The 24,197-nt window shown below is 37.7% G+C and overlaps 1 protein-coding gene across 3 annotated transcripts in view; it reads left to right on the forward strand.

Moving 5' to 3' along the window:
* The window catches only part of top2b (DNA topoisomerase II beta), a 35,986-nt gene that overhangs the window by 2,678 nt on the left and 9,111 nt on the right, over positions 1-24,197 (forward strand). For all 3 annotated transcript variants that reach the window (XM_088326021.1, XM_088326020.1, XM_088326022.1), the window contains 28 exons: positions 1,417-1,581; positions 2,934-3,024; positions 4,132-4,195; positions 4,322-4,467; positions 5,471-5,568; positions 5,647-5,859; positions 6,598-6,771; positions 8,178-8,279; positions 8,366-8,503; positions 8,574-8,712; positions 9,306-9,463; positions 10,258-10,383; positions 10,464-10,574; positions 10,754-10,859; positions 11,923-12,032; positions 12,470-12,562; positions 15,034-15,148; positions 15,710-15,831; positions 16,632-16,780; positions 19,358-19,589; positions 20,527-20,661; positions 20,749-20,949; positions 21,111-21,306; positions 21,369-21,460; positions 22,111-22,263; positions 22,396-22,479; positions 22,689-22,883; positions 24,029-24,155. In XM_088326021.1, coding sequence (XP_088182147.1) covers positions 1,417-1,581; positions 2,934-3,024; positions 4,132-4,195; positions 4,322-4,467; positions 5,471-5,568; positions 5,647-5,859; positions 6,598-6,771; positions 8,178-8,279; positions 8,366-8,503; positions 8,574-8,712; positions 9,306-9,463; positions 10,258-10,383; positions 10,464-10,574; positions 10,754-10,859; positions 11,923-12,032; positions 12,470-12,562; positions 15,034-15,148; positions 15,710-15,831; positions 16,632-16,780; positions 19,358-19,589; positions 20,527-20,661; positions 20,749-20,949; positions 21,111-21,306; positions 21,369-21,460; positions 22,111-22,263; positions 22,396-22,479; positions 22,689-22,883; positions 24,029-24,155 — 3,835 coding nt within the window. The remainder of the gene's footprint in view (positions 1-1,416; positions 1,582-2,933; positions 3,025-4,131; positions 4,196-4,321; positions 4,468-5,470; positions 5,569-5,646; positions 5,860-6,597; positions 6,772-8,177; positions 8,280-8,365; positions 8,504-8,573; positions 8,713-9,305; positions 9,464-10,257; positions 10,384-10,463; positions 10,575-10,753; positions 10,860-11,922; positions 12,033-12,469; positions 12,563-15,033; positions 15,149-15,709; positions 15,832-16,631; positions 16,781-19,357; positions 19,590-20,526; positions 20,662-20,748; positions 20,950-21,110; positions 21,307-21,368; positions 21,461-22,110; positions 22,264-22,395; positions 22,480-22,688; positions 22,884-24,028; positions 24,156-24,197) is intronic.

Here is a 24,197-nt window from a genome sequence, read left to right on the forward strand (position 1 = left end):
TTTGGCTGGACGATTGTGGGTAAAAAAAAAAACAATTGCGATTTTTCCAACCAGTATTGCAATTTCGATTTTTGATTTTAAAAGGAAAGTACATTTTTTGTGCTTGATTTTGTTGTTGTCGTGAGAACTGAACCCTTGGATTTATAACCTACCAGTACTAACACTCTTCTGGGAGTGAAGTTATAGTTAGTGGAGGAAAATTAAAAATACTAAAGGCATACATGTGTTTTTTTAAGAATACCTGGAATATGAAAGTATTACAACTTTTATTTTTAAAGATTAAGAAGAATAGCAACCCATATGTTCATTTTTGATCCCACTCATGCATCCAAGGGTTAATACTAGTGACATGCTTTAACCCGCCTGCGAGCCTTTAGACTGTTGAGAAGCCAAGAGGTGTCTGTATGATGTCCCCAGTCACCCACTGGTCCTTTTCTAGTCTCCAAATAGCTATTTTGGGAAATGCCGAGACATTCCCTTAGAAAAATGTGCAAAATACTAATTTTTAGTTTTTCAGATTGTGATCAAATTTGACCTGGGACCCAGGTAAGGCTTCATGCATTTGTCCCAGCTGTTTTCCAGCTAAAATGCCCATGCTACACTATCTTGCATGTGATTGCAAAGAAATGATCAATTCAGGCGAAAGAAAAGTCTACTATTTTTGTGTGTTCCAACTTAGATTGCTCATGTTAGTAGTACTCACCGTTATTATTTTAGTTTGGGACAAGTGTTACCTTTGAAAAGAGACCAAAACCATCCATAGTCTCCAAACGGTTCAGCAACAGCATTCAATTTTCTTAGGGTACGCCTTGGATTGAGATTTCAGGTGAATTTCACAGGATTATTAAAATATGTAATTTGGGTAAACAGCGCCCTCTTCTGGGGAGTTTTGTTGGGGTTTGCTGTCATAAATCATTGGAAATAAAACCCAGTGTTAGGCGGTTAGACAATCGATCTACGTCACATCTCAATGTCGATTAGATTTCGGTAATCGTGCAGCCCTAGTACCTACCTTCATCAGATTTCCATTTGGCTTTGCATAACTTATTAAAAGTGGAACAGTAGGAAACGTGAGGATGCACGCATATTCGGCTGTTCTATTAAATGTATCCCAAAGTTTCAATGCTAATGTACCTAACTGCAAAAACAGGGGGGGGCGTGCAACATGAAAGCATGCATGTGTCAGAGCAACCAAGGCAAACAAAAAATGTCCCTTTTGGCAATTTATTTCAGTTTTGTTCTTTTGGTATTTCAGCCATGTGTAAGGCATTTGCGGTTTTGGCCCCAAACTTTCATTTTGGTGCATCCCTACTTGATAGTCATGAGCACATACAAACCACATTTTTTTAAATATGCATTATTCAGCACCTTTCTCTTCGGTTGTATTACTACTTAATGGATTTGTTAATCTTTCAGGAAGCAACAAATGGCAGGGGTGTTGCCGGTAAGACGGAAGTGGTCCAGAAAGACAAGAAAGGCTCCAAGCTCTCCGTGGAGAGAGTTTATCAAAAGAAGACACAGCTTGAACATATTCTGCTTCGACCTGACACGTACATTGGATCTGTTGAGCCCATCACACAGGTAGGTCAACATGTAAACAGATATAGACGTATAGATTGATAGCAGAGCCATTTTTTTTAGACCGGCCTGGTCTTGCCCATTTGGACTCCAATCCGGATGGTCTTGGTCGCCCGTAGCTGACTAAAACGTCATCCTAGATTGATAATATTGCCGTGGTACGAGCGTATTGTTTACGCAATGTATTTTTTATTTCACATAGTCGGTCTTGCTGTGAGGAAATAGGGCACCTATTTTTTGATGAAAATCCAGTGTAATTCTTTGTCAGTGTGTCTTGTTTGCTGTGTCATTGCCTTTCATAACTAGTCTAATTAGGATTCCACAGTTTACAAGGGCACCCATTCATCATAGACCTAGCTTGATGTTCCTCTAAAAACACACCAGATCAATGCGTTTGTACTAAAAATGTGCAACATTTTGTTCCGGGGGGGTCTCCTCCAGGCCCCTAGAAACTGTCCACTGACCAAGGTGTCACACAATTCTATGGGAAACATTGACAAACTTACAAAAAAACAAGCATGGCAGGTTGTTAGGCAAGTGGAAATTCTCTCTAGGAATGAATGTGTCAGTGAATGGTTTTCTGTCTCTGTATGCCCTACCATTCGCTTGAAATGCTTGAATTGTAATGTGTCTTCAAGAACTGAAAAGTGCTTGAATTCTGGGGAATGTGCTTAGAAATGCTTGAAATTGTTGCCATGTTTCACAGGTTTGCTTAAAAATCACATGGACATTGCTCTCTGGTAGTTTGGCTTTGCCTTTGCATTTTGTATTCCCTCATGATTACCGCAGCTGGCATTAGTTTGTATGGCGTTATCCTATGAAGCGCCATTGCCCCTTAGGGGACGAGTGCATGCTACTCCTAAACAGGTCCCTATGAAATGTGTATTAGTGCAAGCATTACGTATCAATTATGAATATTTATGATGGGCCAGGTAGGGTTTCCCACTGGTCAATTGTCATGGGAAGAACTTCCTGGAACTGAAAATGCATGCAACATCAGAGTCATTTTTACCCAAAACCTATATGGGGACGGATTTGTCTCAAATCCAAATATAATCACGACCTAATCAAAATCTAAAAATTAAATGTCTTGATAAATGCAGACCCAAGATTAAAAATGCCTTATGTAAATAGCAGATACATTTGTGGCTCTGCAAAATACATTTGACATTGGATTTCTTCATTTAATGATACTGGGGTAATCGCAAAGTTATCTTTAAAAGTCCTTAGCCATGAAAAAGGTGAACGAACTTCGTAATGAGGATACGTGGCCTTAAAATGAACGACACTCGAAACACTTACTCTTGCCACAACTTACAGTTATTCAACAATGCTTCGCCCCCTTTCTTTCTCAGGTAATGTGGGTTTTTGATGAAGAGATTGGAATGAACCAGAGAGAGATTACCTACGTACCTGGACTGTATAAAATTTTTGATGAGATTCTTGGTGAGTCAAACATTTAATTTGATTTCAGGATGCACCGATTTAATGACAGGAACTAAATTTAGTCACATTTAACTGATTATGTCATTTCCTCGCTTGAAAAAACGTCACCATTATTGATTAAACATATTGTGGTCCTTACAAAGTGCATAATATATTCCCCTACTTATTTTCCATGAGGGCATTGTATAAAATTTTAAATTAATTAATATTAAGGATATGTGTTTCCAACAATCTCACTATACAATATTATAGACTATGCTGCATATATTGATATGAAATTATCCCAATAATAAACTGATAATTTACATTTAATTTTGTTTTGTTTTGTTTTTTTATTTAAAAAAAAAAAAACAATTAGGGATGAACTGACTTATAAATCTAAATGTAGATATACTGTTTAGTATTTCAGTCTGTGGGTGTTTTTTAAATGTAGTTCAAACTTGTGAAACGAGTATGGTAGTTGGTGTGAATTCTATACAATAGTTATCAGACCAAAAAAGAAATCACAGTTATTCTCCCCATTAAAAAAAAAAAAAGTCCGGAATTGGTTTAGTCTTCCTTTTTTATTGGCTTACAGAGTATGTAGAATGAAAAATAGCTAAAACAATTTGAACCCCTTCATAATTTTTTAATCTTAACAATGCTTACGTCATAAAAGTTGTGTTGTGTGATAAAATAGCAGAGTAATTAACTACAAGTGTCAGATTTATGGGATGAGTATCCTAGAGCGAGACAACGAGCTGAGTTTAATGGGAACAATGGGAAACGACAAAGGTGCTCCGCACATGAGAGGGGATGAAAATCAGTACATTAAAAATTCAGTAGGATTACTGTATTTTTATGTCTTGTTAGTATTTGAATTTGTCCCTAGTGTTAAGGAAGATATCTATTGAGGGTTAACTTGTATGCTTTTGGGAAGACGGGAACGGACCATTTAGTTTTTGATCATTTAATTCGAGCCACGGGCAGGATCCCGGAACAAATCAGGCTCATATGAAAAGTTACACCCGTATATATATAAATCCTTTAATTGTTTGTGTTTAAGCATGTCCTTGTTGCAATACAGTAATATACCATAATTTGTTCTTATATTTTCTTCCTTTACAGTCAATGCAGCAGATAACAAACAGAGGGATAAGAACATGACAGGCATTAAGATTACCATTGATCCGTAAGTTTATTTTTGTGTAACTAGATGAGGGAAATTATAGTTATGGAGAGCAGTTTCTAAAAATGGACATCTCTTTTTGTGCTACATGTCGTACTTATTAATTTCTCCTTAACCGACTTCCAACAGTGAGTCTAACACCATCTCTGTGTGGAACAATGGTAAAGGGATACCAGTGGTGGAACACAAAGATGAGAAAATGTATGTACCAGCTCTGATTTTTGGTCACTTGCTCACCTCCAGCAATTACGATGATGAGGAGAAAAAAGTCACAGGTGAGTGCAAGACAATAGTTTCAACAGACCAGTTCTACTTCCCAAAAATCTTAAATGGGCACAAATACATGAACCAATGATCCATTTTTCTACGTTGTGCAAAGCATCATTATTATTGCTCTAAAAAATACATATGTGTCTTTTTTCCCATTGCTTTTCGAAATATGTGTTGTGTTAACGCTCCTTTATGAGTATTTTATTCAAATTTTTATGTTTGATGTTTTTCAATATGTATGCATGAAATTAGAAAAATCAATTAAAACTAGGCATCACATCAATATACAGGGTTCGTACAGGGTCCTTAAATGCTCTAATATACTTGAATATCAATGTGTGTATTCAATGTGTGAAAAGTGCTTGAATTTTGGATGAAGTTCTTGTAGATGCTTGATATTGTTCCCATGTTTCTTAGGTTAGGTGTTCAGTTAGGAGTCGGGGTTTGGTCTTCAAATAAGGGTTTTAAACTTATTGTATGGTTCCGAAGTAGGATTGGGGCTAGAGTTACGGTTTGAATCAGGGCTAGGGTTAGGTGTAGGGCTAGGGTAAGAATCAGGGGTTTGGGCTGCAAGTTGGGGTTTTAATCCGATTTTAGGGTTCCAAAATAAGGTTGGGGCTAGACGTAGGGTTTAAAACTAAGGTATAGGCTCTTGTTCTTTTGATCGGCACTGGATTCTTTTTTTTTAATTGTACTGGAAAAACTGGAAATATGGCTTTGAAAGTCCTTAAGAAGTAAATGGAGGGTCAGTTTTAGTCTATAGACTAATTAGAAGAAGAATTTTGTTTGTCTGTGCAATGGTCTATGGTCTATCTAGTGATGGAACCTTTTCCAGTGTGAGGAGCAGAATAAATGAGACTCCATTGTAACCATTGTTTGGGAAAAAAACAACCTTTCTATCTTACCTGTTCCAACAAGCAATTAACCCCGTCACCCACCACTTTACCCAGTGCTGCAAATTTTTTTGATGAATCCTTTAATTTGATGTCATTTTCTGTTATGTTTTAGGTGGAAGGAATGGCTATGGTGCCAAACTTTGCAATATTTTTAGTAACAAATTCACAGTGGAAACTGCCTGCAAGGAGTACAGACACAGTTTCAAACAGGTAGATAAATGTCTTTTCTGATTATGCATTGTGATATTTGTGTGTGGTATATGCATTTTGACTATTTGCTCCATCCAGACATGGCAGAACAACATGAGCAAGACTTCAGATCCCAAGATCAAGTTATTTGATGGAGATGATTTCACATGCGTCACCTTCCAGCCAGACCTATCCAAGTTCAAGATGGAGAAATTGGATAAAGATTTGGTTGCCCTTCTTACACGCAGAGCATATGATATTGCCGGTTCCTGCAAAGGTGTCAAAGTCACACTGAATGGGAAAAAACTACCTGTAAGTCTGACTCATATTAAATATTGGTTGAATTTTTCTCACTAGTTGATTCAATACTCAACATTTCAATCCAGTTGGTCTTTTAAATCTTTACTTAATGTTCTTATATTCATGCAGCACCTTTAGAATTGTAAACATGTAGCTAGAAATGATGTGAATTATTAAAATAGCTCTTATCCATTACATGAAATATTTCCCTTCCGTTCAATGAGTACACACAAACATACACAGACATGCACACAACACGCGTTTGTTACCTCCCGTCTCGATTACTGTAATGCACTACTCTCTGGTCTCCAGAAGTCCAAAATCAAGGGCCTTCAGCTAGTACAAAATGCTGCAGCGAGGCTTTTAACTAAGACAAGAAAGTTTGACCACATTACCCCGATTTTAGCTAACCTGCATTGGCTCCCTGTTAGCTTAAGAGTCTGTGGTTTGCAATAATCTATGGTCTTTGTGATTAAGGGCTATAGAAATAAACATGACCTAACTTGACTTGACAACAGAGAACTAAGGGAAATGACAAAACGTAAATAACCTAAAAAATTCGAGGTGCAGAGAAAAATAACTTTAACAAGTGTTTACAAATTTTCCTTTATCCTGATTAATTTATCAGTAAGACATTTTAATGAAATACTGCTTGTGTACGAGTAACAAATCAGCAAAAGAAAGGATTCAATACTTGAGGTGAATATCAGAAAGAACCAAATTATGTACCTGTTTTTTTTTCGTTCTTAGGTGAATGGCTTTCGCAGCTATGTGGATTTGTACGTAAAAGATAAACTGGATGAGACAGGCGTAGCTCTGAAAGTGGTGAATGAGACTGTAAATGAGCGATGGGAAGTTTGCCTCACAATGAGTGAGAAAGGATTCCAACAAATCAGTTTTGTCAACAGCATTGCCACTACCAAGGTATGTATAGCTATCACGCTATTATCCTTCTTAATAATCTTCATTACTACCAATTCAGTAGCCCTGGTTTTGCTACTGAATAATATACAGTGATGTATTATGATTCCCCCCCAAAAAATACTAAAATGTGCATGTTTAATTATGCATGTTTTTAGAACAGGGGTGTCAAACTCAGTTTAGCTCTGGGGCAGGATCCAGACTTTCTTTTCTGCAGCAGGCAAAATCAGTTAGCTTTGCTTTGAAGTATTATCCTTAATCATTCATCCTACATGGGTAACCTACGCTACATACTACAATCACGGATGACCAGTTCTCTTTTCTAAACACCAGACATTTACATACCTGCCAACACTTTTGCCATACCTGGGTGGTATATTACCACTTTTCGCCCATTACAAACGCTCGAGTCCTTTTTCATCCATCCATTATCTGAACCGCTTATCCTCAGTAGGGTCGCGGGGGTGCTGGAGCCCATCCCACCTATCTTCAGGCAGTGGGCAGGGGGCACCCTGTACTGGTTGCCAGCCAGTCACAGGGCACATTGGGACAGACAACTCACTCGCTCAGTCACACCTAGGGACAATTTGGACCGGCCGATTCACCTGAAATGTATGTCTTTGGAATGTGGGAGGAAACCGGAGGGCTCGGAGGAAACCCACGCAAGCACGGGGAGAACATGCAAACTCCACACAGGAGGTTCGATCTCACGACCTCAGAACTGTGCCGCACACGCACTAACCACTACGTCGCCGTGCTGCCCGTCCTTTTTCAAATGTAAACAAAAAAATATTGACTCGAGACTAGAATTTCAATCTACGGCTGCTTTATTCTGAGGGATATTTAATGAAAGTTAATGCGACATCCACTTTTATAAACAAGTAGGTGTTGTTATTTACATATATATATATATATATATATATATATATATATATATATATATATATATATATATATATGTTTTAGAAACGGGATTGTTTAAAATTAATTACGCAATAACATCTCCTGCTTTTTTATGTCTAAAGGTTGGCATTTATGCATTTATTCACAAAACAATGGCATTGGATCTGTTAACTTGTTTATTTTAACAGTTGAGTGAATGCCCTTTTGCACCTGAACCACCTTACCACACTATACAAACTCAACACTGCCCTCTGGTGGCAGTAGAGAGCATTTGGATATTTATTTAAAAGAAATTATAACTTTTGATAGAAATGTCCTAGAGACTTGCTTCTTCTTTTGCCATACTCTAAAACTGATGGCGGTCTGGATCCGGCCTGCGGGTCGTATGTTTGACACCCCTGCCCTAGAAAGTTTGTTGTTCCCTACTAGAACACTGTCCCTCATTAAAGTTTCCCATTTCTGATCCTGCACATTCATGTTTTTTCCAACTTTTTTTTCCTCCTCAGGGTGGCAGACACGTTGACTACGTGGTAGATCAAATTGTGTCCAAACTTATTGAAGTAGTGAAGAAAAAAAACAAGGCAGGAGTATCTGTTAAACCTTTCCAGGTAGTGTGGTATATCATTTTAACATTCTAAATGCTATTCTTCCCATGTTTTACTAACCTTAATAAGTCTGTCCATGTATTCAACAGGTTAAGAACCACATTTGGGTTTTCGTGAATGCATTGATTGAGAATCCAAGCTTTGACTCGCAGACCAAAGAAAATATGACTCTTCAGACAAAAAGCTTTGGTTCAAAATGTGTCATGTCTGAAAAGTTTATCAAAGCTGTAAGTACAATTTGGAATGTCTTCATCCTGACAAAGGCTTCCTTTTAGTGACATAGTTTGTCTTTTGCAGGCGACCAACTGTGGGATTGTTGAGAGTATCCTCAATTGGGTGAAGTTCAAAGCTCAGACACAACTCAATAAAAAGTGCTCATCGGTCAAGCACAGCAAGATTAAAGGCATTCCCAAACTAGATGATGCCAACGATGCTGGTAACTGTAAACTCTTCAATGTGTGAAACTGTTACTTGGAGACAATTTGGGCAAGGGCTGTTTCAAAAATTCTTAACTATTTAGTTTTGCTCTTATTTTCATCAGAAATACAATCGTATGAAAATATTTTTCTTTGTAAATCATTGGTATTTACGATCAGCATTTTTAATTATGGTATTTATTTATGTATAACGCACCCTCATGTATAACACGCACCACTAATCTTTGATTAGAAATCGGTATAAAATGTTTTTTTTTACCTTTTCTCAGCTCAACTCAAGCATTCTAAGTGACACACAATGTTCTATACGGGCGGCCATGATTAAAATAAATTTTTGACAAAGTATAAACACATTAAAAACAAGAAAATCAAAATGTATTTATTTGATGTCCTCCAAAGTCTGACTCAATAGTTGTGTCTACAGTATTTTTGTCTTTTACGAAGACTTTCTGTTTTCTACATTCTCTAACATTCGTCATGATTACATTGTGCAATTGAACTATATGTGATTTGTATAGGTTGGTGGTCATGTAATTAGAGTAAATACTTGTTCAGCAATGCATCAACAAGATTTTGTTTGTCATGATTTAAGGTGGCAAGCACTCTTCAGAATGCACTCTTATCCTTACTGAAGGCGATTCAGCCAAATCTCTTGCCGTTTCTGGACTCGGTGTCATCGGGCGTGATCGATACGGTGTTTTTCCACTCAGAGGAAAAATATTAAATGTACGAGAGGCAACCCACAAACAGGTATGTATTTAACCCTATCGATTTCACTTCAAACAAGTATTGTCTGTTTATAAATGGGTTGTGATTATTGAAAGATTATTTAGGAGCCAAATGACGTCAAATGTTTTATTTAGCACTTTTCATTTGACGAAGAAAAAAATAAGTTTGTTTACTCACTCCTTGACAGCCATTTCACCGCACATCCACCTTACATGGTTGGTTCTGGTGTTTGAATCCTTGAAAATGCTTACATTTTAATGTTGTGTTTTCGAGGATTGAAAATGGTTGAATTTCAGGTGAATTGCTTCCAATTGCTTGAAATTATTACCTCGTTTCTCAAGAAGTCTGCTTTAAAATGATGCAGACACTGCTCTCTGGTGGCTTGTCTTTGCCATTGCATTACTTCTGTCCTTGTAATTAACGGCAGCCGTCATTGGTTTGTATGGCATTATCCTATGGAGCGTTATCGCCCCCTACGGGGCAGGTGCATTCTTCCCCTAAACATGGCACTATGAAATGTGTATTAGGGCCAGGATTAAATATCAATTATGGATATTTATTATAGGCCAATTAAGAAATGAATGTGGTGTTCCTCTGTGGTGACTTGTCTAAACACATTCGCCAATGTTATTTTTCTTTTCCACATACGCTCACGTACCCATTCTCTGGGTCCCCCACTTGTTCTTCATGACATCTATTCAGTGCCCAAGTCTAAAAACTGCTCCCCTTAAATGTCCATAGCATTATTCATATGATTTAAATATTTTAAGGTGATTATTTAATCAATGTATTGTCTGCTGTTGTTTTATCAACAGATAATGGAAAACGCTGAAATCAATAACATCATCAAAATCGTTGGCCTCCAATACAAGAAGAGTTATGAAGACCCAGAATCCCTGAGGAGTTTGCGCTATGGCAAGATCATGATCATGACCGATCAGGTGGCCTTCCGAACACATGCTGTCTTTGTAAAAACAACATTTTTGTCACATTTACTTAGCTTGTTCTTGCCTTCTTCTAGGATCAAGATGGCTCCCATATCAAAGGTCTGCTCATCAACTTTTTTCACCACAACTGGCCGTCCTTATTGAAACACACATTTCTGGAAGAATTCATAACCCCTATTGTTAAAGTAAGGTGCATGCATAAATCTTGGATTGTTATTTCAAGCACACTGAAAAAAATCACTTAATACTTTGGCAGGGCTCATTATTGCATCCTATTCGCTCCCAAACGGAGACAAAGTCACATTGTTTGTGGGTTAAAAAAAAATCAGAAGTAAGTCCACATGTGTCCCATTTTTTTCTGCAGGTTACTAAGAACAAGCAAGAAGTGGCCTTTTACAGCATTCCTGAATTTGAAGAGTGGAAGAAACAGACAGAAAACCACAAAACTTGGCATGTCAAGTACTACAAAGGTTCGTTTTTTACACAGTTTTGGGTTTTTCCAGGCTCAATTTGACGTGGCGTTAGTCCATCCAAATTAGAGATAAGCGAGTGTCAGTATCACTTATTGGTATCGACAACTTTCGGCCCCAATACTTGCTACAATGGCCAACTTCTTGCAGGCAATTTATCTTAAGAATTACAAATTCAGGAATTGAAGGTTTGTGGCATGGAACAGAAAGTAATGCTCAAATTTGTAGGAGTTTAAAAAATATATTACTTTTGGGGAGGGAATTTAAATTACTAATGGTATAAAAAGTTGACATTAGTTTTGGTCTCCACTTAAAAGCTTTGCATGGTTTATTCACATTGAATGATGTTTCGATAAAAAATACCTATAAGACTCCTGTTAAAATCTGCCATATAGTGACTGTATAACTTCAAGCAGGTTATGAGCAAAATACACTACCCAAGCTATAATAGTATTATTTCCTGGATATTATGAGCAGATTAAAACTTTTCATCTTGCCATAATATCATTTTAAATATTGTTTCGTCAGAGGGAGATATGCGGCAATTGCATCTTCAATCCATAGTTTGCACTGTGGCTATTTACGCTGCTGTCAACAAAAGAAGCTAACATTGACAGAGCGGTCCACAAAGATCAAATCAATATGTCCACTTCCCTCAGAGTGGACGTTAAGGTGTGAGTAGGCCACATTTATTTTTATATTAACTTATGGGTATAGGTCCGCGCTGTTGTAAAAACAAAAACGATTGTTTTATTGTATGTACGTATTTTTGTATTCGTTTGGGTAAAGTGACTCGCAAAAAGAACAGAAAGATTGTTGTATGGTACACTTGTCCCCTTTTTTTCTTCTTCTGTACTTGCGGCCATGTTGTGACATCACACTGCACTTGCAGTTGAAATGAGGAACTGCCGCCAATTAACACATTGCACCCCTTTAAGCGATGTTAATCACTTTAGTGGCACCAACATTTAAAACAAAGGATAAGTCATGTAATCATTTTACATGCTACACCAAAGTCATAACCTACACAATTGTATACAAACAAAATGAATGTCTGTTTTAGGTCTGGGTACAAGTACGAGCAAAGAAGCTAAAGAGTATTTTGCTGAAATGGAGAAACATCGCATCACTTTTAGATACAATGGCGCTGAAGACGACGCCGCCATCACTTTGGTGAGTTTAAGCTAACCCCTTTTTTTGGGTTAAGTCAATTATGATTGCTCTTCCTTTGATTTAAGTTAGTATTTCTTTTAGCTTAACACTTCCCTCAATTTAATTTTTAAGTGCTTATAAACAGCCAAGGAGGAGCATGGATGGAAGAAAATGATGTTATAGACACTATGCTGTCTGGTCAGTTGACCTAAAAAAAGTGCTCAGAGATTTTGGGTTGGGTGAGATCACATGAAGATTTGAAAACTAAAGTATCTTAAAAAATAGCTTTTAAAACACTCAGGTAAACAGTGAATGGGAACCAGAATTGAAGCTACTAGCTTAAAAGGTGAGCATCCGTATTCAGAGAAGTGTGAAGTTTGATAACCCGATATAAAACATTAGAAGCTCTCGGAAAAAAATGGAAAAATACTGTTACTTTTTTTTTTGTCATGTTTCAGGCCTTCAGTAAGAAGAAAACCGATGATAGGAAGGAATGGCTGACCAACTTCATGGAGGACAGAAGGCAAAGGAGAATGCATGGTCTCCCGGAGGTTAGTCTATTTACGTGTTTACTGAATGCCCCTCAAAGGCCCACAAACTCAACTTTAACTTTACAATGGCAGTAAAACATGAAAGTTTGCAATTAAGCAAAAAAATTTAACAACTTGGACTTTGTAACTGATAGATAAATAAATAAATAATTTACTTGTATTGTCATTCTTTGTAACAATGTACACAGAACGAAATGTCGATACACCTGACCCGTACAGTTAAACTGTAGCGAGCCGATGCAGCCGCAGCCAAACAGGGCGCAGCCATTTTAGTCATTAGGTGAGCAAACCCCCCATTCCACCCCTTAATGCTGAGCGCCAAGCAGGGAGGCAATGAGTACCAATGTTGTAAGTCTTAGGTATGACTCGGCCGAGGCTCGAACCAGCGACCTCCCAGTCTCAAAGCGGGCGCCCTACCATCTAGGCTACCGAGCTGGTATATAAACCTCAAAAATACACACATTTTGTTAACATTATCTCTTTGCTGCAACTCATATATAACTTCTGTGTTTTGAAGCATATACTGTACCATTAGTTATGTTTTTATGCATTTTAATGAAAGCCTGCAAAAGGGAAAAACGCCCCATCTCAAAACGATTTTAACTTTAGTGGCAAAATAGTTTTGTATACAAAAATACATATTCCAAATTTTCGGTAATGATCAAAGTACATTCACTTAACATTATCAATCTTTTTTTGTAAGTCAATAAAAATATGTAATTTTCTCATTCAGAAGCCAAAAATTACCATAATAACATTGGCATCATTTGTTCCAAATCAAAATTTTACAAAATGACCCTCAAAACATGTCCTTTTAAATGTTCTGCAAAAGTTATTACCGTATTTTCCGCACTATAAGGCGCACCGGGTTATAGGGCGCACCCCGAAAAAATCGTATTTGGTCCTATTTTTGACATACATAAGACGCACCGGATTATAAGGCGCTACAATGGGAACGTCGACAAAACAGTCAGATAGTTCAGTCCAACTTATTACCCCCTTAACATTCCCAAAGCTTGCAAAGACGCAAATACGTGTCGAGAACACGTGCGGATGCGGTGTCCGTACGATGTCACTCAGATGCATCGTTCCATCATTCGGAAGGTTAAAGTCTTGGGATTCAAGAAATGCCACACATTCCTTAGTTTCTATTTTCTTTTTCGCTCGCAACTTTACTGTGCATATGACAATAAACACTTGGAATTGAGTTGAATTTAAAAATAGACACTCCATTCCATCCATTATCTGCACCGCTTATCACAGAGACATCGAGTTCAGTCTGAAACAAGATACAGGGACAATATAAAACCCGGAGTAGCTCACCGAAGTCGTTGTGTTCATAATAATGTGCAGCCAATGTCCTCTTATATCCGTGAGTGCAGTAAATCCAGGAGAATAAAATATTTACAAATACAGAATAGAAAAAAATGCTTTCTGTGTGCCGTCAGCCACGTGCTATACGCATTCATCTTTTTCGGCCAATTGCAGGCTTTGTTTTGCCGTTTAAGCCAATGCCAGCCTGTAAATGATAAAAAGGATCCGCCCCTTGACCTCCGAATAACTTTAGCCAATAGTGATCGATTCAACTGATGATTGACACATTTTTTTTTGGGCCAATTGCAGGCTTTGTTTTGCCGTTTAAGCCAATGCCAGCCTGTAAATGATAAAAAGGATCCGCCTCTTGACCTCCGAATAACTTTAGCCAATAGTGATCGATTCAACTGATGATTGACACATCTTTTTCGGCCAATTGCAGGCATTGTTTTGCCGTTTAAGCCAATGCCAGCCTGTAAATGATAAAAAGGATCTGCCCCTTGACCTCCGAATAACTTTAGCCAATAGTGATCGATTCAACTGATGATTGACACATCTTTTTCGGGCAATTGCAGCCTTTGTTTTGCTGTTTAAGCCAATGCCAGCCTGTAAATGATAAAAAGGATGTATTATAAGGCGCATGGTCAGCTTTTGAAAAAATAAAGGCTTTTAGGTGCGCCTTATAGTGCAGAAAATACGATATTTGTTCCAAATCAATATCGTACATATAAACACATCTGCTTTTCTTTAACCAGAACCGGCATCTGCTTCAAAATGTTGGTAATACAGAGTCGATATTTTCATATGCGTATGAATGTCTAAAACTAAATTATAAAATAAATATTTCTTATGGGAAAAAAGGGTTCTGTACTCAAACAAGTTAGTGGTCGGACAGCAATCCTGAATGCATTGTGGTAGAGTACCGAGATATCACTGTTTGTACTTTATATTTTTGGGTGTAAATAGAGATGATCCAAATTTAGTTCCCATGGCTGTTTGTTTTTTTAATTGCTTTATCACATCACAAAGTGACACAATGCACCCCCGGGGTTCTATAATCTCTCTGTCACATCCAAATAATTTCCACAGTTCATAGCTTCCGTTGAAAATGATCCTGGATTGTTTTGCATGTTAAACTTGACGCCTCTTTCTTGCAGCAATATCTGTATGGAACACAAGCCAGACATCTGTCCTACAATGATTTTATCAACAAGGAGCTGATTCTCTTTTCCAACTCTGATAATGAGAGATCCATTCCTTCGCTGGTTGATGGTCTGTGCAATTCATTTCTTTGTACTTGTATCAAAATCTAAAACGGGTCGGGAACCTATAGCTCTTGTCATAAGTACATAAGCTTGGAGACAAAGTTGATTATGGGATGTAAAACCTGAATAATGGGTAAGTGTTCAGAATTATTTATTGTGGGAATGTTCACAATCATCCCCAAGATGAAATTAAAACACTGAAAGATTTGAACGTCGAATGGAAATTATGGTAACGATAACATGAGCTGAAAGCAGCTCTTAATTAAAAGGCTATGCAAGGTACTATCTTGTTGGGGTACTGGCCCATAGGAACTTGATCTTTATTTATAAATTAATTATAAGATTTTGTCTTTTGTGGCAAATAACATTAAAAAAGGGCAACATTGCAATTTAACCCAACCACCTAATATTTCGGTTGATCAAGAATTCTTCCTAAGTTTTAGTCCCTGGTCCCGAGACAGTATTATACTGTATAGGTCAACTTGTGTTTATTGAACTATTTGTATTTCTTCATTTGTAGTGTACCCGTGCCGGATTGCATTGAATATATTTTGTTTGCCTTGTCTAGGTTTAAAGCCCGGCCAAAGAAAGGTGCTTTTCACCTGCTTGAAGAGAAATGACAAGAGAGAAGTGAAAGTTGCACAGCTAGCTGGTTCAGTAGCCGAGATGTCTGCCTACCATCATGGAGAGGTACGATTCACCTCAATCTCTAAACATCAATAGAAATCAACGCAATTAGAAGGATATTGGCAGTCTTTGTACAAGAACCATATCATTTTACAGACTTTTTAGTGTAATTGTAACCTTTTTTTAATGTGTTTCACCTGCTCTCCCAACTTCTTTTACGCTCGAGTATACATGTAAAAAAAAAAATTCTACACAACAAAGGCCCAGTATTAAACACTTTTAAAATGCCATAAGGAGTCTGTTTCAACCCTTTACAAAGTCTAATGAATTGTTTAGAAATAGTGAATATATTTAACATTTTAAGTAGACTTAATTAGATAGATAGATAGATACTTTATTATTTTAAAATCTGCAAAAAAAAAAAACTCTTCTCAGAATCAAATGAAGATGATTTCTAAAGTGAGCAACTCCTCCAGACTCTAAATAGGGTCTTGCACATTGACTGTTTCTAATTCTATTGCAATAACTACTTGGCCAATCAGAGTCCTATACATGCTTGGTTTGAATATACTTTTCATCATAATGTGATGTTCAGATAAGACTTGTTTTTAGTGTTAAAAAAAAAGCATCGGATGAGAATTTAAATTATCATAATTCAAATTCTTCTTTAAAGTGGAAGGTAATCCAAAGTAAATGGTTTGCCTAGGAAGCAACATTGACATTTTCGGGTTGGCATGAAAAAGTGGGCTTGTAGGCATATACCAAGAAAACGACTTATCATAAACACATAACAGTTGTTATTTATTGATGCTATGCATTTGTAATTTGAGATAAGGAGTATTTATCACCCGTGTTTGTTTTAGCAAGCCCTCATGATGACCATCGTCAACTTGGCTCAAAACTTTGTTGGCAGTAACAACGTGAACATTCTGCAACCACTTGGTCAATTTGGCACTCGCATCAATGGAGGCAAAGATGCTGCCAGTCCTCGTTATATCTTCACAATGCTTAGGTAAAGAAATTTGTTTCATTCTTACGAGTCTGCGTGGGTGTTTATGTGTAAAGTTACTCCAGCAAATAGACCTTAAAAGCCTTTTACAAAGTGTATTTCTCACATTATGCGAGTATGACTCAATTAGTCTTTCTGTTAGTCTCTGTGTCTATTTGTTTAGGGTACAAAAGTTCATGTAGGCAACAGAATGCTAATTCTTCGTTTATTGAGCCACGGTTTCGCTTCCATTTCAGTACATGATTGCTGTGCAACGAAAGCTTTCTTTTTATTTTGATTTTAAGCAGAAAAATATCCTTGGCCAAAATATTTATAACTCCAGAATTACAAATTATGTATGAAATATTAAACCATAAAAGCGTATCTCCTAGTCAAGTCACGTTTATTTGCATAGCCCTCAATCACAAGGAGTCTTAAAGGCTGCACAGATTCTTGCAAACTACAGATAATTATTACACCATCCCCTGATCTAAAACCATCATGAGGGCAAGGAAAAACTCAAAAACCTCAACATGAGGAAAATGAAGAAACCTTAAGAAGGGACCGCACATGAGGTTAATCCCCCTTCCAGGATGACGATGCTATAATAATAATAATAATAATTTCCTTTGTATTGTCATTCTGCAAAGAATGTTGCAATAGCAAATAATATACAGATTTCGTCAACGTGAAATATAGGTAATTCATAACCCAGAGAATGAAAGTGTGTTGTAAGCCTAGATTTAAACAGTTCGGCTGAGGTTGCAGATCGAATCTCAGGGGGCAAAGCGTTCCACAGCACGGGGGCTCGAATGGAGAACGCTCTCAAACCTACGGAACACTTCTTGGCTTTTGGGATCACTAGTAGACCAGTATTTTCAGAGCAAATACTCCGGACCGGAACATAGGAGGAAATTAAACTGAAAGATATGAGATATGAGTCCATGCATGATTTTGTATACTACCAACAGAACCTTAAAATCACATCTTAGCTAACGGGGAGCCAATGCAGGTCAGCTAAAATTGGGGTAATGTGATCAAACTTTCTTGTCTTGGTTAAAAGCCTTGCCGCAGCATTTTGTACCAGTTGCAAGCCCTTGATTTTTGACTTCGGGAGACCGGAGACTATTACATTACAGTAATCGAGACGTGAGGTAACAAACGCATGAATTATAGTCCCTGCATCAAACTGAGACAGCATAGGGCAAATTTTAGCAACGTTGCAAAGATGGAAAATAGCTGTTCTAGTAATATTCTTAACATGTGTTTGGAAGGACAGGTTTGGGGTCAATTGTGACACCTAAACTTTTGACTGAGTCACTCTGGGTGATATTACATTTATCAATATTCCGAGCAGTTTTTGAGAACAAGTCACAGGATTTCAATGGACCAATAATTAACATTTCTCCTGAAAATGTGCCTGTAAGGCTTTAAATATGCATTAAACAGTAAAATAAAAAGTAATTTAAGGTAAAGTTAGTAAGTGGTTATGGAGGAGGTCAAAGTAGGGCTGCGTGATTAACCGAAATCTATGATGTAGTGCAATAGTGTCCCCGCAAAGCACTGTGATTTTTGTCAAGGATTTCTAGTTCCAGTAAGTAATAGAGTGTTGAGCCAGCAAGAATTGTCACATTTAAGGGTTTAACTGTGCAGGCCTATCAAGCAGGTTTTGAAGGCGCTAGCCAATAAAGGCGAGGCAAATTTTGCAAGACGTGTATGCGCAACTTTGAGCTGGTGACTGACAGCTTGTCAGTCAGTCAAACAGCCCTTGCACAAATGGCCACGGAACAAACTCCACAGCTCGTAGCTTCAGCGGCTCCTCAATAAAATGGGACTCTGCGGAAAGTCAAAAGAGCGCAAAAAAAGGCTGATCACTAGCGGGTGCTCCGTGAATTGTTATCGCATCAGGGAATCGATTGATGGAGCGTCTGAAGGGCTAACCACTCTAAAGCCGCCGCTGCCGAATGTGGCTAGTCACTGACGCCAGATCCATTACCTATGAAACGGACGATTCGGAGCTACTTCTTGGGGAAAAATGCTACATTAGTGACTCGTGTCTTTAAAACATCACAGAGACTCGCAGTTTTTGCGGTTACCCAACACTATCGTGTGGCTAACTCTAACTCTTTCTTACAATGAAAGGAGAAGCCCTCCAATTCCATTCTACTTTTGAATAATGATGATAAAGACCATGGATTGAACTGCAATCTTGTTTTTATTTGTTTTTAATTGTTGTTATTTTGTTAGTCATTTCGAGGTATGTTTGCATGTCACTATGTTTAAGTAACTCGTCAATACCTTACGCACAAATTTTTCTTGTTTAAATTAACTGCGATTTTACATGCAGTCCAATACGCTCCAATAATAAACCTATATTTTAGGACTGAACTGTTTGATGGTTATTGTGTTACATTGTCAAAACACAACAATGTAAGAATGTACATGTATCTCAAATTTTGTGGGGAAAAGAGGGTTTTAAGAATAAACTGTGCGTCATAACTAACCAGGTTTGGCAAGAAAATCAGAGTTCATATTCTTCTTGATTTTATTCAAAAAGAAAATGAATCAAACAAACTGATAATATTGTCTCTATTCCTTCAGTCCCCTTGCCAAGCTGTTATTTCCAGCAGTGGACTCCAATCTACTGAAGTTCCTTTACGATGACAACCAGAAGGTAGAGCCTGAGTGGTACATCCCCATCATCCCCATGGTGCTTGTGAACGGTGCAGAGGGCATCGGGACAGGCTGGGCATGCAAAATTCCAAACTATGACACCAGAGAGATCGTCAACAACATCAGCCGTTTGCTAAACCATCAAGACCCACTGCCAATGGTAAACAAATTATATATTTTCATTGATTATGAATCTATTTATACTTCCAGTATCTTAGGTTGGTAGGTTTAAGGTTGTCTGCCTCACAATGATAGGCTATTTAAACTGTATTTTTGCTCTTTTTTTGGTGGGGACTGCAGTTCACATTAGAAGTGGTGCTTTAACAGTCATCTGCACTTGAAAGGGATGCGTTGATATAAATCACACTTAAGAAGGGCAATTTGTAAACACAAGCCACCCGGTTTTTTGTTCATTAGTTTTTGGGCTGGAAGGGACATCACTCTGTATCATTCGGGAGGCAGTGCATGGGTCTGTGCCATCCCTTAAGTATAAATCCGAATAAAGGGCTGAGTGCAATGTCTAATTCTAAACGGGTTAAAAAACAACGTTTTCAGGGACAATTTTGGAATGCCATGTACTCTGTGTCTTAACTATTGGTAACATAGTCTTTTACATTATATGGTGTTTGTTGATAATTATTTATGAAGCAGGCATTCGCCTTTTTTCCCATCATGGATTATCTTTTTTACATACCTTTAGGCAACAAACAAGTGACCTGTTATGTAACGCTGTACTTTATTGGCTCAATAGATTCATAACTTTTATGAATTATAACTACAAAATGTGCATACAGTATATTTGGCGGCCAGGTTTTCAATTTTATACCCAAAATAATTGTAAGCGTCGTCTCGTAATTGTCTAAAGCAAGTGAAAATGGTATCTTCCATGGGGGCCCCATTCCATTTTGTTGCAGAGCTGTTGAATGCTGCTTACTGTACATATTTGAAATGAATTTAGACTACACAAAATTAAAAGATTATTTTTGTTTTTAGTTGTGTAAGAAGTTAATTGCCAGTATGTAAAACATCATAAAGAAAGAGAAAATCTCACCTTTCCACCTTTCCTTTACTGGGCTAATCTTTTTTTTTCCTCAAAGCTTCCCAGATATAAAAACTTCAAAGGAGTGATCCACGAACTTGGTCCTAACCAGTATCTGGTCAGTGGAGAGGTGTCGGTCCTTGACAAAAACACCATTGAGATCACAGAACTTCCTGTGCGGACATGGACGCAGGTACTCTTCAGCTCCTAGTTCAACCTGATATGCACACAATAAAATGGATGTAATAAATATAAATGTCCTCTCATCTGTAATATGCAGGCTTACAAGGAATCTGTGCTGGAGCCCATGCTGCAAGGCACAGAAAAAACACCAGCACTCATCAACGATTACAAGGAGTACCATACAGATTCTACTGTCAAGTTTGTAGTTCGCATGTCGGAGGAAAAACTTGCCCAAGCTGAAGCGGCAGGCCTCCACAAAGTCTTTAAGCTTCAGTCCAGCCTCACTTGCAACTCAATGGTAAATATTCCTTCACCTTAAAATTGACTGCCGAACGGTAAAGGTGGAAATCTTTGGAAGCATTTTATTATATAAATATGTATATTCGAAATGTATGAATCCAGATGCATGCCTAAATAGGAAATTTCCCTCACCCTTACCAGTCTTTCTACTTTATGCAGGTTCTGTTTGACCACATGGGTTGTTTAAAGCGTTATGATTCAGTCCAAGATATTCTGAAAGAATTCTTTGAGCTGCGCCTGCACTACTACAGACTTCGAAAAGACTGGTTAATCGGTAGCCTCGGAGCTGAAGCAGCTAAATTGTCGAATCAAGCTCGTTTTGTTCTGGAGAAAATCGAAGGGAAAGTTACAATAGGTAAGAGAGTTATTTTTTGTTTTCCACTTCAAGAATATTTAGTAAATTTTGCGTCCACACAGAGAACAAATCCAAGCGTGAGCTGATTCGGATGTTGGTCCAGAAAGGTTACGAATCGGATCCTGTTGCTGCCTGGACTAAAGCTCAAGAAAAGGTACAGTTAACCGTATTGAAGCTCTGCTCTCAACTCAATTTGACTATTTCTATAGCCCTTCAAAGTGGCATTACTGCATAAATAGTGCTGCACAAGAATTAAAATCCAGGTTGTAAATAAGGAAGTGATCTATCAGCCTCGGGTTTGTTAATAGTGGGAGATCAGTGTTAAACTACATGCTGTGCAAGATACAATCCCGTGGTATTTGTGCTTAAGCCTATCATAAGATCTGCCATGGTAAAAATACATTTATGACATTGCATTACTCGTCACTCATAATGGATTTGCACTATGTATATTGTATGAATACAACTGTCATTTTTGCCATAGAGACAGAAAATAAAATAGAAAATTCCGGGTAAATCAACCTTTTTTAGCGAGTAAGTTGGGGTTAGTGTTTATCATTCATCTTTGGTCTCTGGACTACAAGTCCACAGTTCATTCCGACACCAACTGAGAAAAAACAACTTTGATGCAACACTGCGCACGCACAGTTATGCAGATCACTCAAATGGGTATACATCACGAGTAATCCGAAAATTAAAGAAATAACCCAACATTTGCATGAGATCAGACTGCGCGTATGCATGATTTAACGGCAATAAATTGGACTTTCGCCAGAGTATAATGTTTTTTTTGTGTGTGTAAAGGCTCAAGAAGATGATCAAGACGGAAATGACAGTGACACTTCAACGCATTCCAGTTCATCGGCAGGCCCAAATTTTAATTACATCCTCAACATGACTCTGTGGAGTTTGACAAAAGAGAAGGTGGAGGAACTCCTAAAACAAAGAGACCAGAAGGTAAGTAAAATAGAATGAAATGAAAAAAATCATCTATGTCTTTAGGTGCCACAACCACCCTAAAATAGGCCATCACACGAGTGTATGCATCTGTAATTTAGTATTCATTCTTTTACCCTGGCTCTGTTTTAGACAGCGGAGCTGCATAATCTCAAAGAAAAATCCCCAGAGGATCTTTGGAAGGAGGACATGGCTGTTTTTGTTGAAGAATTAGATGTAAGTGTTATTTGTATTTTTCTTGTATCTAAAGCACAGCAAATTATAATGCGCTCATGCACATTTCTGGCCGACTAAGGGTGCGCCTTATAGTCCGAACATGAATATTTTAGGAACGGCGGTTCGAACATAGTAGCGACTTGCTACTGTGTCCTCCAATTTCTTGACAATGCTTTAAAATATTTTTTACTGTGTGTTTTTCTTCCCAGAATTTAGAGGCACTTGAGAGAGAAGAGCACAATTTAGGGAAAGTCATTAAAATGGTGAAAGGGAAAGTTGGTAAACCCAAAGCAAAGAAAATTAATTTGGAGGAGACCATGCCGTCGCCATTTGGCCGCAGGGTGGATCCACCGTCTCAGCCGCTGAAATCTGATGCCGCCAAGAAACTCACCAAAAAGAAGAAGGTAACCTCATATCGTCTTATATTAGACAAGGGTGGGGCAGTTTGTACATTCTTGTTGGACAAATAAAAATAACAGTTTTTAATGTTCCTGAGTGAAGTCATACGTTGCAAATACATTAAACTAACCTGTAATCTCACAACCATGATGGATAAGGTACCAAGTGTAACCCTGGAGAAGACCCGAGTCATAATTTTCCAAAAAAGAAAAGGATTCCCCTGGTTTAAGATGTAAAGGCCATATTCTGACAAATCGGACAAATGACCCAACCTGAAACTGTTGCACAATTACCCATTTGTCAGCAATCGTCTATGAAGATCCACCACTCTCGGTGTCAAAATTGGTATTTTGATTTGGGTTTAACTGTGCAAAGGCACTTTCACACAGACAAGTGATCCTTGAAAAGGAAGCATGAACCTTACAATGCCAATAGATATGAGATGAATCCTAGTTAGCAATGTAGCACCCCCATCACCACTGTCAAAACGGAAAGTCTCTGTCAGTAAATTACTGGACAGAAAATTCCCAATGTAACTCTTACGGATGGTTATAATTCAAATACTGTATATCAACAAAGATGACAAATATGTGTCTCTGCAAGATGTTAACTTTCTGGAGAAAGGAGAATGAAATGAAAAAGGACACTATGAAATGCCACACTTGATTCCAAAAATGCAAGTCTGTCATCACAAGGGACATTTTAGAAAGATGAGAAATGCAAACAAGTCATTTTCACCAACTTTATTCATACTATTTAAATTAACGTGTTTCTAGGATATTCCACAGTGAACACATATTAGCCCCAAAAAGTGTTTTTTACGAGTTTGGGGAGAGAACTAAATATAGTGGTTGGGAAACCTGGTTATAAGGGGTCGAATTTTAATTTAGAAATTCTCACTGTGGTAGTCTGTTCATTCAGTTGATATAGGTCCAAATAATCCATGATCGCTTCCATTTTTTTTTTCAAATGAATTTTGTAATCACTAATTACTTTATGATTTTTAATGACTTGAACAACATTCCAGCATTTAATAAAAAAATATCGCTCCACCTTTGTCTTTACTTACCAACCCTTTCTCCTCCAACAAAAAAAAGGATGTGTTATATTGGAGAGAGTAAATAAATGGTGTGATTGTTTTTTGTTTCAGGTTGACTCTGATCCGTCCCTTAAGTTGGAAGGCGACGATGATGATTTAGGCCAAGATGCAGCGACAGGGGAAAACCCCATTGCCAAACCAAAGGCTCCACGTGTCAAGAAGGAAAAGAAAGAACCAGGTTTTAAGATTGCACTCATTTCAGTACTTTGTTTTCTACAAG

This window comes from Urocampus carinirostris, chromosome 2, assembly GCF_059441175.1.
Source record: "Urocampus carinirostris isolate Australia breed hairy pipefish chromosome 2, RoL_Ucar_1.0, whole genome shotgun sequence".
In the NCBI taxonomy this organism is placed as follows: domain Eukaryota; kingdom Metazoa; phylum Chordata; class Actinopteri; order Syngnathiformes; family Syngnathidae; genus Urocampus; species Urocampus carinirostris.